At 41.6% G+C, this 20,576-nt stretch overlaps 1 protein-coding gene across 1 annotated transcript in view; it reads right to left on the bottom strand.

The window, feature by feature from the left end:
- The window catches only part of LOC311110868 (anthrax toxin receptor 1-like), a 57,206-nt gene extending 37,165 nt beyond the window's left edge, over nt 1–20,041 (bottom strand). Inside the window, exons 1-9 of the mRNA XM_084153468.1 lie at nt 19,651–20,041; nt 16,868–16,939; nt 16,638–16,709; nt 16,374–16,455; nt 16,244–16,274; nt 16,025–16,098; nt 15,032–15,100; nt 14,783–14,863; nt 14,483–14,543 (exon numbers count right to left, since the gene is read on the bottom strand). Of these exons, the coding sequence (XP_084009594.1) occupies nt 14,483–14,543; nt 14,783–14,863; nt 15,032–15,100; nt 16,025–16,098; nt 16,244–16,274; nt 16,374–16,455; nt 16,638–16,709; nt 16,868–16,939; nt 19,651–19,811 (703 nt within the window). The 5' untranslated portion in view covers nt 19,812–20,041. The remainder of the gene's footprint in view (nt 1–14,482; nt 14,544–14,782; nt 14,864–15,031; nt 15,101–16,024; nt 16,099–16,243; nt 16,275–16,373; nt 16,456–16,637; nt 16,710–16,867; nt 16,940–19,650) is intronic.
- Nucleotides 20,042–20,576: the final 535 nt, after the last annotated feature.

Consider the following 20,576-nt stretch of genomic DNA (forward strand, 5'->3'; position numbering starts at 1 on the left):
AGTGTGTGTGTATGTGTGTACAACATATGTTGTAGAGAGGGGGAAAAAATGCTCGCTTAGCAAGCGCTCTGCAGGATTACCAGCAGAGACAGAGTAGATCTGACCTTACCTATGGCATCAACGGTGTGTCTGTGTGTGTATTCCTGTGTGTGTGTGTGTGATCTTTGCTGTGCATGAGGCATATTCAAGCCTTATCCCTGCTAATACAAATGAACATTCGCCACACCTTTAACATTTAAAGCTACAGAAAGCGTACAATTCACTGGATAAAAACATCACGGTGTAGGTGTGTTCCCCACAAGGGAAAAGCAGTGTTTCAAAAAGGTCAAGGCAACTAAGGTAAAACATTGCCACTCACTCTGAAATGTCACCAATACATCATAATTAGTAATGTTGCTGTATTGAAGTGAATATCATGTTTAGAACTAATGAAAAATCACAGTCCATGTTCTTCATGTTGTTATATTTAGTACCACATTTGAAGATGTTCTGCTCTTTCTCTCACTGGGGGTCTCATTTGCGTTTGGCTGTGATGCTGAGAGCTGTATTAATTGACTGTATCTAGTGCATGTGTGTGTGTGGGTGCTGTTTAAGTTTTAATCTCACATGCACCAGTACAGTGAAATGCCTTTCTTGCAAGCTCTAAACCCAACAATACAGTTATAAATATCAATGTAGTACTAAAAATAACATAAGATATTAAAATTAAATCAATACCTCAATATATCCCCAAGCAACCGTGAGAGAGTGAGCGGTCAGTTACAGTGGCTTGCGAAAGTATTCACCCCCCTTGGCATTTTTCCTATTTTGTTGCCTTACAACCTTGAATTAAAATGAATTTTTTGGGGGTTTGTATCATTTGATTCACACAACATGCCTAACACTTTGAAGATGCAACATATTTTTTTGTGTGAAACAAACAATTAATAAGACAAAAAAACAGAAAACTTGAGCGTGCATAACTATTCACCCCACCAAAGTCAATACTTTGTAGAGCCACCTTTTGCAGCAATTACAGCTGCAACTCTCTTGGGGTATGGATTGAGGTCTGGGCTTTGACTAAGCCATTCCAATACATTTAAATGTTTCCCCTTAAACCACTCTAGTGTTGCTTTAGCAGTATGCTTAGGGTCATTGTCCTGCTGGAAGGTGAACCTCTGTCCCAGTCTCAAATCTCTGGAAGACTGAAATAGGTTTCCCTCAAGAATTTCCCTGTATTTAGCGCCATCCATCACTCCTTCAATTCTGACCAGTTTCCCAGTCCCTGCCGATGAAAAACATCCCCACAGTATGATGCTGCCACCACCATGGTGGATGGTGTTCTCGGGGTGATGAGAGGTGTTGGGTTTGCGCCAGACATAGCGTTTTCCTTGATGGCCAAAAAGCGCAATTTTAGTCTCATCTGACCAGAGTACCTTCTTCCATATGTTTGGTGAGTCTCCCACATGCCTTTTCGTTGCTTATTTTTTTCTTTAAGCAATGGCTTTTTTCTGGCCACTCTTCCGTAAAGCCCAGCTCTGTAGCGTGTACGGCTTAAAGTGGTCCTATGGACAGACACTCCAATCTCCGCTGTGTAGCTTTGCAGCTCCTTCAGGGTTATCTTTGGTCTCTTTGTTGCCTCTCTGAATAATGCCCTCCTTGCCTGGTCCGTGAGTTTTGGTGTGCGGCCCTCTCTTGGCAGGTTTGTTCTTTCCATTTTTTTAATAATGGATTTAATGGTGCTCTGTGGGATGTTCAAAGTTTCTGATATTTTTTTATAACCCAACCCTGACCTGTACTTCTCCACAACTTTGTCCCTGACCTGTTTGGAGAGCTCCTTGGTCTTCATGGTGCTGCTTGCTTAGTTGTGTTGCAGACTCTGGGGCCTTTCAGAACAGTTTTATATATACTGAGATCATGTGACAGATCATGACACTTAAATAAAGTCCACCTGTGTGCAATCTAACTAGTTATGTGACTTCTGAAGGTAATTGGTTGCACCAGATCTTATTTAGGGGCTTCATAGCAAAGGGGGTGAATACATATGCAAACACCACTTTTCCGTTATTAATTTTTTTGAATTTTTTGAAACAAGTTATTGTTTTCATTTCACTTCACCAATTTGGACTATTTTGTGTATGTCCATTAAATGAAATCTAAATAAAAATCAATTTAAATTACAGGTTGTAATGCAACAAAATAGAAAAAATGCAAAGGGGGATGAATACTTTTGGAAGGCACTGTATATACAACAGCGAACCAATCTGTGGGTAAAGCGACGCTGAGACTCGAACCCAACACACCATGGCTTCTCTTAGAGGAAAAGACAAAGAACAACTTGGAGATGCAAATGAGAGCAACGAACAGCTGAAGGATATGCTAAAGAAATTGAAGGAATTGTTCGTTGAGCTCTGAGACAGGATTGTGTCGAGGCACAGATCTGGGGAATGGTTCCAAAACATTTCTGCAGCATTGAAGGTCCCCAAGAACACAGTGGCCTCCATCATTCATGAATGGAAGAAGTTTGGAACCACTAAGACTCTTCCTAGAGCTAGCTGGAGAAAAGCACAGAGAGATCCTTGATGAAAACCTGCTCCAAAGCACTCAGGACCTCAGACTCTAAGCACACAGCCAAAACAACACAGGAGTGGCTTCGGGACAAGTCTCTGATTGTCCTTGAGCGGCCCAGCCAGAGCCCGGACTTGAACCCGGTCGAACATCTCTGGAGACCTGAAAATACATTTACATTTAAGTCATAGCTGTGCAGCGACGCTCCCCATCCATCCTGACAGAGCTTGAGAGGATCTGCAGAGAAAGAATGGGAGAAAGTCCCCAAATACAGGTGTGCAATGCTTGTAGCATCATACCCAAAAAGACTCAAGGCTGTAATCGCTGCCAAAGGTGCTTCAACGAAGTACAGAGTAAAGGGTCTGAATACTTATGTAAATGAGATACCGTTTTTTTTTTTTTTTTACATTTGCAAAAATTTCTAGACACCTGTTTTTGCTTTGTCATTATGGGGTATTGGGTGTAGATTTCTGAGTTGTTTAAATATTTTTTTAAATCAATTTTAGAATCAGGCTGTAACATAACAAAATGTGGAAAAAGTCAAGGGGTCTGAATACTTTCCGAATGCACTGTATATCATATTTTATTTACATTTATTATTTCAGCTGGAAAGTTGAAAACGTCATTCAAGACGGTCGAAAGCCATTTTCGGCATCAACAGAAATGATTGATAAATCTATATATATTTTTTTAGCATATTGTATTAAACTGAAACGTGTTCTTGTATTTGTTTGTAAGTGTATTTTTTATAAACCCTGTTTGATTGATATGTATCAAGTCTGGTAAAACTTTTGCCATTCTAATGCTTATGAGCTTTGTTATTATTTTATTGTCACAATTTATTAAAGTTATGGGTCTGTAATCAGCAGGGGACTCTCCAGATTTTCCTGGTTTTAATATAGCTGAAATAACTGTTTGATACATGGAACTAGGAAGTACTGAGTTGAGTTACATACAGTACCAGTCAAAAGTTTGGACACACCTACTAATTCCAGGGTTTTTCTTTCTTTTTACTATTTTCTACACTGTAGAATAATAGTGACGACATCAAAACTATGAAACAATATATATGGAATCATCTAGTTACCAAAAAAGTGATAAACAAATCAAAATGTATTTTCTATTTGAGATTCTTCAAAGTAGCCACCCTTTGCCTTGATGACAGCTTTGCACACTCTTGGCATTCTCTCAACCAGCTTCACCTGGAATGCTTTTCCAACAGTCTTGAAGGAGTTCCCACATATGCTGAGCACTTGTTGGCTGATTTTCCTTCACTCTGCGGTCCAACTCATCCCAAACCATCTCAATTGGGTTGAGGTCGGGTGATTGTGGAGGCCAGGTCATCTGATGCAGCACTCCATCACTCTCCTTCTTGGTCAAATAGCCCTTACACAGCCTAGAGGTGTGTTGGGTCATTGTCCTGTTGAAAAACAAATGATAGTCCCACTAAGCGCAAACCAAATGGGATGGCGTATCACTGCAGAATGCTGTGGTAGCCATGCTGGTTAAGTGTGCCATGAATTCTAAATAAATCACAGACCGTGTCACCAGCAAAGCACTGCCACACCGTAACATCTCCTCCTCCATGCTTCACGGTGGGACCCACACATGCGGAGATCATCCGTTCACCTACTCTACGTCTCACAAAGACACAGCGGTTGGAACCAATAATCTCAAATTTGGACTCATCAGACCAAAGGACAGATTTCCACCAGTCTAATGTCCATTTCTTGGCCAAAGCAAGTCTCTTCTTCTTATTTGTGTCCTTTAGCAGTGGTTTCTTTGCAGCAATTCGACCATGAAGGCCTGATTCACACAGTCTCCTCTTAACAGTTGATGTTGAGATGTGTCTGTTACTTGGACTCTGTGAAGCATTTATTTGGGATGTAATTTCTGAGGCTGGTAACTCTAATGAACTTATCCTCTGCAGCAGATGTAACTCTGGGTCTTCCTTTCCTGTGGCAGTCCTCATGAGAGCCAGTTTCATCATAGCGCTTGATGGTTTTTGCGACTGCACTTGAAGAAACTTTCAAAGTTCATGAAATTTTCCAGATTGACTGACCTTCATGTCTTAAAGTAATGTTAGACTGTCGTTTATCTTTGCTTATTTGAGCTGTTCTTGCCATAATATGGACTTGGTCTTTGACCAAATAGGGCTATATTCTGTATACCACCCCTACCTTGTCACAACACAACTGATTGGCTCAAACACATTAAGGTAAGAAATTCCACAAATTACCTTTTGACAAGGCACACCTGTTAATTGAAATGCATTCCAGGTGACTACCTCATGAAGCTGGTTGAGAGAATGCCTATAGTGTGCAAAGCTGTCATCAAGGCAAAGGGTGGCTACTTTGAAAATTCTCATTTTTTAAAAGTATTTTCATTTGTTTATCACGTTTTTGGTTACTACATGATTCCATATGTGTCCTTTCATAGTTTTGATGCCTTCACTATTATTTTACAATGTAGGAAAGAGTAAAAAGAAAGAAAAACCCTGGAATTAGTAGGTGTGTCCAAACTTTTGACTGGTACTGTATGTGTTGTCATTTGTGTAATTAGGGGCGCTACTTTGTCCCAGAATGTTAAATGTAATGTTTATGGGAAAGCCGTCCATTCCTGGTGCTTTTCTCTGCGCAAATGTTTTTGGGTGATCTCTGTTTTTAGTAATATTTTCTTGTTTGCTGTTAATTGCTTGGCACACGTGTATTTGGGGAGTTTCTCCCATTCTTCTCTGGAGATCCTCTCAAGCTCTGTCAGGTTGGATCGGGAGCGTCGCTGCACAGCTATTTTCCGGTCTCTCCAGAGATGTTCGACCCGGTTCAAGTCTGGGCTCTGGCTGGGCCACTCAAGGACATTCAGATAACTTGTCACGAAGCCACTCCTGTGTTGTCTTGGCTGTGTGCTTAGGGTCATTGTCCTGTTGGAAGGTGAAGCTTCACCCCAGTCTGAGGTTCTGAGTGCTCTGGAGCAGGTTATCATCAAGGATCTGTGCTTTTCTCCGTTGATCTTTCCCTCGATCCTGACTAGTCTCCCAGTCCCTGCCAATGAAAAACATCCCCACAGCATCATACTGCCACCACCTTGCTTCGCCGTATGGATGGTGACAGGTTTCCTCCAGACTTAAAACTTAGGCATTCTAGCCAAATAATTCAATCTCGGTTTCATCAGACTAGAGAATCTTGTTTCTCATGGTCTGAGAGTCCTTTAGGTGCCTTTTGGCAAACTCCAAGCGGGCTGTCATGTGCCTTTTACTGAGGAGTGGCTTCCATCTGGCCACTCTACCATAAAGGCCTGATTGGTGGAGTGCTGCAGATATGGTTGTCCTTCTGGAAGGTTCTCACATCTCCACAGAGGAACTCTGGAGCTCTGTCAGAGTGACCATCGGGTTCTTGGTCACCTCCCTGACCAAGGCCCTTCTCCCCCGATTGCTCAGATTGGCCGGGCAGCTAGCTCTAGGAAGAGTCTTAGTGGTTCCAAACTTATTTCATTCATGAATGATGCAGGCCACTGTGTTCTTGGGGACCTTCAATGCTGCAGAAATGTTTTGGAACCCTTTCCCAGATCTGTGCCTCGACACAATCTGGTCTCAGAACTCTACGAACAATTCCTTCGACCTTTCCAAATCATGTCCAATCAATTGAAATTACCACAGGTGGACTCCAATCAAGTTGTAGAAACGTCTCAAGGATGATCAGTGGAAACAGGATGCACCTGATCTCAATTTCGAGTCTCATAGCAAAGGGTCTGAATACTTATGTAAATAAGGTATTTCTGTTTTTTATTTGTAATACATTTGCAAAAATCTGTTTTTGCTTTGTCATTATGTGGTATTGGGTGTAGATTTTAGGAAAAACAATTATTACATCCATTTTAGAATGAGGGTGGAACGTATCAAAATGTGGAAAAAGTCAAGGGGTCTAAATACTTTCAGAATGCACTGTAAATGTCCTAAAGCGAAAATATACACAAATACATTAATCGGATGAAATTGCTTTAGAAATGGGCACAAGACAGGGATGTCTTCTCTTCCCTTCTGTCTGCACTATTAATTGAACTGTATGCAGAAATAATTAGACGGGACCCAAATGTAACAGGTATCAGTATTAATAAACATGAATATAAACTAAACTTATTTGCAGATGATCTCCTGATATACCTGACCAATATTGAAAACTCAATGCCCCCCTTGCTAAAAATATTTTCAGAATATTTTAAAATCTCATATAAAATTTAGGTGGGAAATAAACTAAGTAATGGCAATAGGAAACATTTAAATAATAACTTATGATTTACAGCAGTCCTTTAAGTGGACCACAAAAAATATCAAATATTTAGGATGCTTAATAAGTGACAACAAACAAATATATAAAGATAACTTTATCCCATTTTTCAATAATATGAAAGCAGATCTAATTAAATGGATAAATCATCCCATACATTTAACAGGTAGAATAAACCTCTTCAGAATGACATGCCTCCCAAATGTTTTATACTTATTCTTGGTAGTACCACTTACCCCACCGAAGACATTCTTTACAAAGTATACTCGGTCATAACAGAAATTATATGGGCAAATAATGGTGGTTTTAACCTTCCAGATTTAGAATTGTATCAACTCACCACCCATGGCTTTTACTTGCGATATATAGTTAAATACTCTAAAGAGGAATAATGGGTACATATTGAAGATGCGCCTGCTGTCACGTTGTATACTGATAGAAGACAGGCGCAGGAATACGTAATAGGAGTTTTTATTATTCAACCTAACACATGGTACGTCATGGAAAACGACGGGGACGAAGCCCAAAACAAACACGTGTATATATATAAAAATATATATAAATAACACAGGGATGTAACCCAAACATAAGAGCGAGGTGTAAACCTCTAAATAATACACAGGACGAGACCCGTAATAACAAGTGCACAATTACTCAGCATGTAAACTGTAATACAATGTACTCATGAGACCAACGGACATTGGACAATAATTGACAAGGACAATGGGGAACAGAGGGCACATATATACACATACTAATCAGGGGGAATGGGAACCAGGTGTGCGTAATGAGACAAGACAGTCCGGGGTTGGTGGTAATGAACCAGGTCAGCGACGCCTAGAAGGCCGGTGACGTAGACCTCCGGAGCTGGTGAACCGAATAAGCAGCAGTACCGGGGGGATCCGTGACACATGCTCATCCCCAGAATCTTTTTATGTGTCTATTTTTGAAGGATAAAGCTACGAATATTAACAACTTCATAGTTAAGAACATTATAAAAACATGGAAGAAAATGAAACGTTTTCTACAAGAACCAATATCACTCCCTAAAAACACAACCCTATGGAATAATCCTTGGATAGCTTTTCAGAATTCCCCGATAAATTGGCCCACATGGAAGACTAAAGGCATAGAAACCGTAAACGACTTGGTAGGAAATACATTTATTTCCATGACAGCTTTAAAAAGCAATTTTGGATTGACCAATGTAGATCTTTTCACATACAAGCAACTTAAAAGTTTTATATCACGAAATTTCGATTTGAAATATTTTGGACATCAGAGCAATCTTGAGGGAATCCTATTTGAGTCAGAAAATGATATTCATATGATAGGTAAGGTATACAAAACCTTGAAGAGAGCCTATCCAACTGACAATCTCTTAGAAAAAAATATACACTTTTGGAACCAAGACTTAAAAATAACTGATATTGGCACAAGATGGAGGGAATGTTGGAACATAACTAACGAGATTACAGTGAACGAAAATGTACCCCAGTTTAAAGTAATGTATATAATTTCTTATACAAGAGACAAAATTCACAAATTCTACAGCACAATGGCAGAGTCATGTCTTAATTGTAAAACTAACAATGACTCTGGGAATGTTGTAAAGTCCAAAAGTTATGGACGGAGTTAGAAAGTTGGCTGTCAGAAGTATTACAATGTAAATGTACTTTTAATCCGTCTGTTTCAAGACATGGCATTTGAGGGTGCAGTGATATACCCGATGGGTTGGACAATACTTTTCTCATCAATCATCTTTAAAAAACGTATACTTAAAAACTGGAAATCAACCAATCTTCTGTCGCTAATGCAATGGAAAGGTCAAATGATTTATTATCAAAAAATGTAAAGTGCATGAGCGACGGAGGGAAACTAAATGGTGCAGTTTGAGGCTATGTGGTGGAGAGTGATGCGGCCATTGGAGATGGGGGTGTGTTCTAGTGGGTCTGGGCAGGTGTGATGTAGTTGATGTTTGTATGATATTGTCGTTTGTATGTCTATGTTTTTGATTGTTTATAAAAGATAAAATAAAATATATATTTTTTAATGGAATAACATAAGGTAGAACAAAAATATGAGAAATGAAAATAAGAAGAACACAAGAAGTAAGTAAGCTATAGGGTCAGTTCCAATACCATATTACAATGTGCAGGGATACTGGCGTGATAGAAGTAGATAACTATAAGGGGACTAGGTATTAGGATATATGATAAACAGAGTAGCAGCAGCGTATATGATGATTGTATGTGAGTGCGTGTGCGTGTGTGTAGAGTCAGTATAAATGTGATTGCATGTTATGCGTGTGTGAGCAAATAAAGTGTCTGTGTTTGAGTGTATAGAGTTCTGTGAGTGTGCATAGACGGTGCAAAAATACAAGGGTCAATTCAGATAGTCTGTTTTGTTAGCTATTTAGCAGTCTTATGGCTTGCTGTTCAGGAGCCTGTTAGTGTCAGACTTGATGTACTGGTACTGCTTGCCGTGCGGAAGCAGAGAGAACAGTCTATGGCTTGGGTGGCTGGAGTCTTTAACGATTTTCTGGGTCAGCGGAGGTTGCCTACCCTCACTGCCTGGGGTCGGCCTGTCAGGAAGGCCAGGATCCAGTTGCAGAGGTAGGTGTTCAGTCCCAGGGTCCTATGCTTGGTGACGAGCTCAGAGGGGACAATGGTGTTAAATGGTGTTGAACGCTGAGCTGTAGTCAATGAACAGCATTCTCACATAGGTTTTCCTCTTATCTAGGTGGGTGAAGGCAGAGGTGGTTAGCTCGTCGATGTTATCGGTGTCTGAACTTATTCCAATCAGCGCTAGCAAAGCAGTCCTGTAGCATAATCTCTGATTCTGATAACCATTTCTCAACGGAGAGAGTCACGGGTACTTCCCGTTTGAGGCTCTGCTTGTAAATAGGAAGCAGGAGTACGGAGTCATGATCTGATTTGCTGAAAGGGGGGACGAGGGAGTGCCTTGTACGCTTGCATGTGGGTAGAGTAACAGAGGTCTAGGATTTTATTGCCCCTAGTGGCAAAAGAGAAGTGTTGATGGAAGTTGGGCATTACGTGACTTAATGATACGGAATTAAAATAGCCGGCAACAAGGAAAGCAGCCTCCGGGTGCAAGTTTTCCTGCTTGTTTATAGCCTTGTACAGTTTGTTAAGTGCTAGCTTGTTATTTTTCTTGTCCTGAGGTGGAATGTCACGATAACAGCTGAAAGCTCGCTCGGGAAGTAAAAGGCATTTGACAATCAGGTATCTTGTCCGAAAGCCATGTTTCAGAAAAGCAGAGAATATTGCAGTCACGAGAGTCTCGTTGGTAGCAAATCTGCGATCGGAGGTCAAACATCTTATTACCAAGTGACTGTACATTGGCCAATAGAATGGAGGGAAGAGGTGGCTAGTTTTCCCTTTGTCTTAATCTTACAAGGACTCCCCCTCTCTTGCCTCTGTAACGCCGGCGATTCCTCTTGGATAACCCGAACATTGAGTCGGAATTACAGAAAGAGCCCAGAGCAGATGAGTCGAAGTTGAAGCCAGAATTTAGGTAAGTAACTGCAGATCTGATGTTCAAAAGTTATTGTCAGTTATAAGAAATGATAGCGGATACATTTTGTGAAAATAAAGTAAAAATAAATGCCAAAAGAATCACAAAATAGCAAAGTTGGGTCGAAGCTCACAAAACGGTGGCCATACAGTACGGCGCCATCTTACAAGAGCGTCAGGGGCTTGCGACCTGTCACTAGTGCTCTTGTCGCCTTGCGTGGCCAAAACTGTGTGTGTTGATAGGCCAGCAGAAGGTCAGGGTTGTGTGTGTGTTTGCATGTGCGTATCTGTGTTTGTGTGTGTAGGGGGATTTGGCATGTCCGATTGTGGCCACTTCAATCACGTTAGTGCAACGGGACAGTAATGGGGGCGAGGGGTTGGGGGTACAGGGAAAGGCGGAAAGAAGGTGGAGGGAAGGGGGGAGGCTGGGTGAGAGGTCAGATGTTAATGAAAGCAGCAATCTCTGCTGTCAGGTTAGATAGCAGCACCACCTCTCACTGGCCTGTGTGTGTGTGTGTGTGTGTGTGTGTGTGTGTGTGTGTGTGTGTGTGTGTGTGTGTGTGTGTGTGTGTGTGTGTGTGTGTGTGTGTGTGTGTGTGTGTGTGTGTGTGTGTGTGTGTGTGTGATCAGTGCTGTCAGGTTAGATAGCGTGGCTGGCGTTCACTGTCCAATCTGATGGCCTGTTTGCAGGCAGTGCGGCCTGGTCACTTCATATCAGCGTGAGGGACATGTGTGTGTATGCTGGTTAAAAGAGCGTCTGGTTGTGCTTGTGTGTGCACTGGAAGAACGTCTACGTGTGTTTGTGTGTTAGTATGTATGTGTGTGTGTGTTGCCATCATTGTGCGGTGGGCTCATGGCAGGAGGAGAGATCCATATAGACAGTAAAACCTTATCTAAATCCTGAAGCGACTGTAGCACTAACTCACATTTCCTGTGCAATTTTGTTATCTCATCTCATATCCTTTTTTGGTTAGGCTTCATGGTGAAACACAGCCCCAATCCTTCTCTACCCTTATCTTATCATTCATAACAGCATCCGGACTAGGGCATTTTCTGTCCTGGAATAATTGTATACTTTCATATTGCCTCAGTATGTTCCCCTGTTTACAGGAAATGACACAATGATTTTAGTCTAATCCTCTTTAAAAACACAACCTTAAGATTGACTCTATCACACTGTAATATGAAAACATATAGCTCTTACCAGAGTATATGTTAATTGAAAATGCATTAAAATAGTTAAACCTTTATATTGTATATGATACAGTCATCTCAGTTTAATGGACAGTGCTTGAAACAGTCCTAGATTATTGCAAAGTGTAAAAAGCTTTAGTCCAGAGTTTCATCTAAAGTAATCTATGTGTTAAAGACATCACATTTACATTTGCTCCTCTTTATTGACAACTTAACCTCTAAATCTACTTATTCTGGGTATTTGAAACTAGCCGTTAAGTCTCTTAGTTCACTGACCATTACTGTTCTCATTAATCTAATAATAAATGCGGCTGTTTGGGACATTTGGGGACACGTCTAGTGACAGGCTGACCAGGCAAGGATGTGCCATTCCTGATTAGCATATTATTATGCAGACCAGTCTTTATGAAGGGTCTCTCTCTCCCTCTCTCCCGGTCTCTGTATCTTCCCTCTCTCTCTTCCACTCACACTCCCTGTCTCTCCCCACCTCTCCCTCCCTGCCTCACTATTTTCCTCTTGCACTTGGCTGTCTCAGTCTACTCTTTTTGTCTCTCTACTCCCCCCCCCCCCCTTCCCCCACTCTCTTATATTCCATAATGAACATTGATCATGTCTGGTGAACACCACAGCAACCAGCGGAAGGGATTAGAGACAGAACAGTAGGAGCACTCTGCTAAGTGAGTCCTAATAAGGTCATGTCAGCCCTCATCCATCCTGCTGGCTACACACACCAGACCTCTCCAGACCACTCTCTCTCTCTCTCACACACACACACACACATTTTCTTTCAGAGTGGCTACTTAAGATATCAGATGTGGCAAACTAGGCCAGACAGGCAGCCAGGCTTAAAAAAGCACGGCTAATTTCCTCACGCTCACATACACACACACACACACACTTATTTCCTCTGACCGTCCTGGACACACACACTAATTTCCCATGACCGTGCAGGACAATACGCTCTCTGTCACTTCCTTGGTCATCATGGTTGGTCGGCCATGCGCTCACTTCACACACCGCATTATGATAATGTCCTCTGATGACCACTCAGCTAAACCAGTGGGCCAGAACACATTCACTGTCAGGTGTCTGTCTTTGACAAATACCATAATCAGAAATGGTGGATTCCATATGTTTGATCAAAAATAACTACAGTACCTTCAGAAAGTATTCACACCCCTTGACTTTTTCCACATTTTGTTGTGTTACAGCCTGAATTTAAAATAGATAAAATTGAGATTTTGTGTCACTGGCTTACACACAATACCCCATACAGTCAAAGTGGAATAATGTATTTTTAACTTTTTACAAATGAATAAAAAATGAAAAGCTGAAATGTCTTGAGTCAATAAGTACTTGAGTCAATAAGTATTCAACCCCTTTGTTATGGTAAGCCTAAAAATGTGCTTATCAAGTCACATAAAAAGTTGCATGTACTCACTCTCTGTGCAATAAGTGTTTAACATGATTTTTGAATGACTACCTCATCTCTGTACCCCACACATACAATTATCTGCAAGGTCCCTCAGTCGAGCAGTGAAATTCAAACACAGATTCAACCACTAAGGGAGGTTTTCCAATGCCTCACAAAGTAGGGCACCTATTGGTAGATGGCTAAAGAAAAAGGCAGACAATGAATATCCCTTTGAGCATGGTGAAGTCATTAATTACACTTTGGATGGTGTATCAATACACCCAGTCACTACAAAGATACAGGCGTCCTTCCTAACTCAGTTGCCGGAGAGGAAGGAAACCGCTCAGGGATTTCACCATGAGGCCAATGTTGACTTTAAAACAGTTACAGAGTTTAATGGCTGTGATAGGAGAAAACTGAGGATAGTTCAACAACATTGTAGTTACTCCACAATACTAACCTAAATGACAGCGTGAAAAGAAGGAAACCTGTACAGAATACAAATATTCCAAAGAATGCATCCTATTTGCAATAAGGCACTAAATTAAAACTGCAGAAAATGTGGCAAAGAAATGAACTTTATGTCCTGAATACAAAGTGTTATGTTTGGGGTAAATCCAACATAACACATCACTGAGTACCACTCTTCATATTTTCAAGCATGGTGGTGGCTGCATCATGTTATGGGTATGCTTGTCATCGACAAGGACTGGGAATTTTTTAGGATAAAAATAAACAGAATAGAGCTCAGCACAGGCAAAATCCTAGAGGAAAACCTGGTTCAGTCTACTTTACAACAGACACTGGGAGACAAATTCACCTTTCAGCAGGTCCATAACCTAAAACACAAGGCCAAATATATAATGGAGTTGCTTACCAAGCTGACAGTGTATGTTCCTTAGTGGCCTAGTTACAGTTTTGAATTAAAATCGGCTTGAAAATCTATGGCAAGACTTGAAAATGGCTGTCTAGCAATGATCAACAATCAACTTGACAGAGCTTGAATAATTTTGAAAAGAATAATGTGCAAATATTGTACAATCCAGGTGTGCAAAGCTCTTAGAGACTTACCCACAAAGACTCACATCTGTAATTGCTGCCAAAGGTGATTCTAACATGTATTGACTCACGGGTGTGAATACTTATGTAAATGAGATATTTCTGCATTTCATTTTCAATCAATATGTTTTCACATATGTTTTTTTTTTTATATATCAATTTAATCAATTTTGAATTCAGGCTGTAACACAACTAAATGTGGAATAAGTCAAGGGGTATGAATACTTAAATCACTGTATTTATTTGAATCCACGAGTTGGCTTAATCTGGTTCTTAAAAATTGTTCCTAAGAGACTCAGAGCGATAGCAGAACCAATATTTTCAGCCCAATTTTACAGATAAATATGCATTGTGCATTGCTCATGAGGCATTTTAAATGCATTTATAATGCATTACGAAGAGGGTATTCATAGGAAGTGTAACCCGACTTTGGTACTACGAGCTCTTACCTCCTGCACACACACTGGACGGTTCAGCAGCTAGAATCTCAATGCAGGACTTCTTAATGATCTGAGAGATGAAAACATAGAAGACAGTGGATCGTTATGGGCATATTGTATATGAAGGACTCTTTCTACTAAGAAAATACATGGCAAAATGGTTATTAGATAACTATAACCTGATACATACACTTGTTTCTATGGATTCATTTTAAACAAGGACCACTGAATCACTTATGTAGGTATTGTGTTGAATTCCTTGAGGTACCAAAAACGATCCTTTGTTTCTGGCATAAATACCAAACGTACCGAGTCGATGATGCCCCTGAGGGCTTGGAACCCCCCCCAGACAGGGAATACATGCTCCAGGGTGTCTGCTATGGTGGCCAGCTACAGGACACACACACACACACACACACACACACACACACACACACACACACACACACACACACACACACACACACACACACACACAGGAGATAAACTTGTTGTATTGCAGATAATCACAGACAAAATTGATTATTGAGTGTGTATTTATGTGTGTGTGTCAGTTACCTGCGTCTCATTAAACTCTTTGACTCCCACACAGTAAACTATGGCTCCAAGCGACCGTGCCCTCTGCGCCTGCATGGAGAGAACACACACAGTTTTGACAATCTGTTAACGCCAACTTTTATTTTATAGTAGGATGCTACTGGCCTGTGTACTTTGTAGTTTGAAGTGTCAAACTGTGTACGTGCGTGTGCATGCAACAAGATCTCACAGTCTCACTGCAGAATTAGACATTTTTCCACGTTTCTTCAAACGTCAAATTTCGAAGTTAGCTCCAAACGTCAAATTTCGACATGTTTGGGATGACATTTTGAAGTAAAAGAAAAATAAACTGAGCTGGAGCTCACGGATTATGCACAGCCAGCCACCGCCGTCCACAACGCCTTAGCAAAACCCAAGCCTATTTGATGGTAATTGTACTCACCGTTGCCCCTAGTGGCAACGTCCTGTATTTAGACACACAGCTCCCGCATGAGCTCCAGAAGTTTTAAGCATATTAGGAACAAATAAATAACTTGTTGGTTAAGTTAAGGTATTAATTATGACTGGGTTAAGTTAAGGGTTACGGTTTGGGATACAGAAACAACTCAAGGGTTAACTTCAGGCATTACTTCCGATTAGTTAACAATTCAGGCATTAATTCCGATTGATTAAGTTAAGGATTAAGGTTTGGGATAGGGTTAATTAACTTCAGGCATTAATTCTGATTGGTTAAGTTAAGGATTAAGGTTTGAGATAAGGTTAAAACAGAAAAACAACTATATGGTTAATGTTAGCCATTAACTAAGACTTGCCTTGCTAACTCATTGTGGACGTGTGGTGCAGTGGTCTAAGCAGTGAGCTCCCACTCCATATACTATGGGTTCAAACCCAGTTCGGGTTACTTGTTTTTGTTTTTTTTGCCCCTAATGGATGGTTTTGACATCCTGAGGCCCTGCAAAAAAACATCACATTTCGACTTGAATCTGGAGTGCTCTCTCTGGTGTGCGTTCTCACCTCTCGTTGTGCAGTATCAAACTGCCACTCGTTCAGTTCTCCATCAGTCAGTGCAATGATCACACTGGCTGTCCCTTTAAAAGCAGATAACATCATCATATTTCCTCAATACCAGCATGTACATACAAATACATACTAACAGAGCCATATATAGAGATATCTGTATATATGCACACCAATACAAAACACAAGTCCTCAGCACAGCACACAGACACTTACCATGGTTCTCATAATGTATCTGCTCATTTGCCTGCAAATGGAAAGAGAGTATTGATATCAAACATTAAAACAGTATGGATACTATGAGTTAGTTAGTGAGAGGTGATGTATCTGAGGGCGATAGTGTTACCTTCTCCAGGCCAAGGTTCATGAAGGTGTCTCCTCCTGGTATCTCTCTCCTCAGAGCTGTTAGACCTCTGACAATGGACTCCCTGTGAAGGGGAGGAGAGGAGAGGAATGACAGCTGATCAAATACAGTGGGGGAGGACTGAGAAGACTAAGGGACACACAGCGGTAAAATACAGCGAGAGAGAGAGAGATCCCCTGAAGGGATTTGAAAGGTAAAATATTGGCAGTTGAAATTGTAAATAAATGACAGTGTGTAACTCAGTACCTGTTCTCTGTCAGTTTCATGATGGTGGTTCCTCGAGTGGAGAAGACGATGAAGGACATCCGTAACATGGGGCTGTAGATAGATGGGATTAACAGTACTGTCAGAGGCTTCTTTATGTCAGTGCAGAAGAGGACACAAGGAAAGGGAGCCATTTTAGACTACAGAGATGCAGCTAAATAGGCAAGATTAAACTAAAGAGGCAAGCTATACTACAGTATGAAAGATATTACCTGATGAACTTCTCAGCCAGCTGCTCAACAAAGGAGTAGATCTCTATCCAGTGGTGTTTCACACTGCCAGATCTGAAGGAACAAAACAAAACTAACACTATAACAATGTCCATTTGCCACATTTCCGTGAGCAACGTTTCAACCACTGCACCACCATGTACGGGTGTAACGCATATGGTATAATTGAAAAACGGAAGCTTGTCAGTGTAGCGTATGTAAGCTACACAACTTTGTAATGTGGAGCGCTAACAACCAGGATTCAACAGCAGTCAGTTGGATGAGCTCATTTCCCAGGGGGCTAATGCTAATAATGCTAATGAGGGCTAATTGCTGGTAATAATGCTGATGCTAATAATGCCAGGAGGCTGGGGGCTAGATGTTCCAATCTGCCTCCAGCAGGAAACATGCGGTGTTCTCCCTCTCTCCTCCCCCTGTCTCCCCCTCTCCTCCCCCACAATGGCTGTCTGTGTGAGGGGGAACAGATGGTCCTAGTGAGCAGGGCAAACCTAATAACAGGTTAGGGGTCTGGGGATTGAAAAGGCTGCTGCATGAACAACGGAGGGACACAGGGCTCACACTATGCAGAGGAAAGAGGTGTGTGTGTGGGGGGGAAAGGATAAATGGGGGAAAAAGTCATAAATAGAGAGACTTTGAGTGTGAGTCTGTGTGTGTGTGTGTGTGTGTGTGTATGTGTGTGTGTGTTTGCGTGTGCGTTAACACATTGCTGCCTCTTGGCGTTTTGGTATAAACTTCATGTTGAAACGCCATCTCTTTACGTCTCTAGCTGTGTTCAGTGTGTCTGTATGTATTTATCCAACCACACTAATTATAGCCTCTAAGAGCAGTGGCGTACTAGCGTTTTCATAGGTGTGTCTACATCAGACAATACATAAGATATACACTCTCAGTCAATGAAGGGAGTCATTTCATGTAAATGATGCGTGTGTGAGTCTCCTTTATGGGCCGTGTGTGTGTGCGTCTCTCTGTGTGTGTGTGTGTGTGTTCATGTGTTTTCTGTATAAACTCTAATCTGCCAACTGTCTGGGACTCCTTTTTAGTCTGCTCCTCTGCTATACTGTGTATATAACTGGAAAGTGACATTGTAATACACACATCACAGTATACTTAGGTGCTGGGCCAGAAACGTAAAGGATTATAAACATGACCAAGTCAAGGCCTTTCTCCACCTCACAGGCAGCTAAAACACTTTCATACTTGAGGATTATTCTGTGGTTACTGCTTGGCATTTTAAAAACCCAGACAGCCAGACAACAACATGGAGACACAGTACCAGAAGCTTGGAGGTGTGTGTGTGTGTGTGTGTGTGTGTGTGTGTGTGTGTGTGTGTGTGTGTGTGTGTGCATGCTTGCGTGTGTGTGCATGCTTGCGTGTGTGCGTGCGGGCATACGTGCATGTGTGTGAGTGAGGCATGGCCATGCGTGGCAGCCCAGCCACCTCAGGCGTGTTTTAAACTTTCAGGATTAAAGAGTAACGTGTAAAGGCTGGCTGACAGATGTTGGCAGTGGCACAACAATACAAAAGGTAAAAAAAGCACAACAGGGGAAAGATATACAACATTTCATCAACACCTCTCTCTGTTTCTGAAACCAGTGTGAGGAACTGCAGCTAGCCTGATGTGATGCTGAGGATGTGACTGACTGGGGTTTGAACTTGGGTCGTTTGTATGCCACAAGACTGTCGGGGAGCTAACGCAAGTCTTACACAGACAAATGTCTGTTTTTACACTTATTCTTTGTCTTGAATACCAGTGTTGTACAGCCTGGGGTGGCAGGTAACCTAGCAGTTAAGAGCGTTGGGCCAGTAACCGAAAGGTCACTGGTTTGAATCCCAGAGCTGACTAGGTGAAAAATCTGTCGATGTGCCATTGAGCAAGGCACTTAACCCTAATTGCACATGTAAGTCTGACATAAAATGTAAAACACCACCTAATTCTACCTTGTTACAGCACAGTGCTTGCATCCAACAGCAGCCTAGAAACAATAGCAGCATGAGAGAGTGGACACTGTACTGAAGACTTTAATGGCCTCTAACAGCAGGTCTTTGTGCAGTCAGAATACCATAACTCTTCAAGGTTTTCACTGACTGTCTGTCAGTTAATCATTCACTCTGCTGTTCTGTGCCCATGAGAATGTTATCTAGAATCAGCTTTCCCTCCCCAATCTTATCTTTAACCATTGGGGGAAAACCCCACACTGACCTCAGATCAGTGTCTAGGGGGATAGCTTCCTATGGTCTGCCTGGCAGCTGCACCAGTGTCTGCTGCCTTCATCAGCCTGTAACTCAATCCCTGCATCCTGCCTGCCCTGCCTATCCCCTGGGGGAGAAGAACTGTTTTCCTCACAAGCTTTCAGTGGATTGGAGGGGAGGACTATGCATTTGTCATAATGAACGAGGTGTTTACATCCAAATATGCTACACAAACTAATGACCACATTAAGTTAATGACAGACACTCCTATTCAATCAATTGAATCTGAAACAATACAAAAGTAAAGACATAAAATATAGCATACACTAATGTTTTTTGTTTATTGTCGAGGAAATGTATTCCATCAACATCCTTTGAATGACAATATAATAGCAGAAAGGTTACTGGTAGCATAGCTTGCTTGTCAGGGCGGTTTTGAAGATATGAGAGAAATAATTGGGAGACCGGCGCGCTGCTCCCCGCAGCAGTCTGCGTTGACAAATAACTGGGCGGGTTCCATGGCGACGTGCAGTGAGGAGAACGTAACAAGTCATAAATAAAAAACGGACACTTACTTGTCGAGGACAAAGTATAGATCGAAAGCACCTTGACAGGACCTCTCCTCCTCCTGCTGTTCTTCTTCCATCTCTCCTTTTACTGAGGGAAGTTTGAGAATAAAAATCGCCATTCCCAAAAACACCAAGGCTATAGACACGCGAATGGCAGCTCTCGCCATCTTTCCCGGACAATTGTGTAGACTAATACCCCAAACTATCACCGAGTCCGAAATGTCTCTCACATTATAGTCTTGATGATAATGATTAACTCCAGGCCAATGTAACGGTGCGCGAGTATCGATATGGTGGTCATAGATCGGTTGTCCACGGTGACGCGATAAACAGCAGTCAGTCCAAGTCCCTCTTCACTCCGGCTTTCTCGCCTCAAGCAGCTCCTGGTGGTGTTGTGGAGGACAGGACTCAGCTCAAGACTTATTAGACAGGCACACAGCAGCCAGAATACTTCCCCTTTCCGGGATAAAAACGAATTATGTGACAAAGAAAAAAATCGTCATAATCAATATCCCGATAGCCCTATAACAGGTTGGGAAGTTAATAGGCTACAAAATAGTTAGGAAACTATTCACATTTCACAATGCACAAGAAAGTGCTTATTTCGCCCCACCCTACAAAAACATAACCGGTGATGAGAGATGTGGATTTTAACATCAATTGCCGTGCATAAAAAGTTCAACTTGAGATCCAGTTGTTTTAGTTGCTGCATAGGCTATGCTTTGAGATGGGGGAGCCTCGGAAATGGATGGCAAAACATGTGTTTAAGATTGAAACAACAAAATACGTATTGTTATGCTTGGTAAAAGTTTCAATTACATAAAGTGATTGAAAAATGCAATTACACCCTACTTCTGGAGTTCGAGAGCATTATATGAGGGCACACCAGTTACCGTCAGTGGCTAGGCACACACCCCCGGGCACGGATTTAA

The sequence above is a fragment of the Coregonus lavaretus genome (assembly GCF_964263955.1).
Source record: "Coregonus lavaretus genome assembly, chromosome: 36".
Taxonomy (NCBI): Eukaryota; Metazoa; Chordata; class Actinopteri; order Salmoniformes; family Salmonidae; genus Coregonus; species Coregonus lavaretus.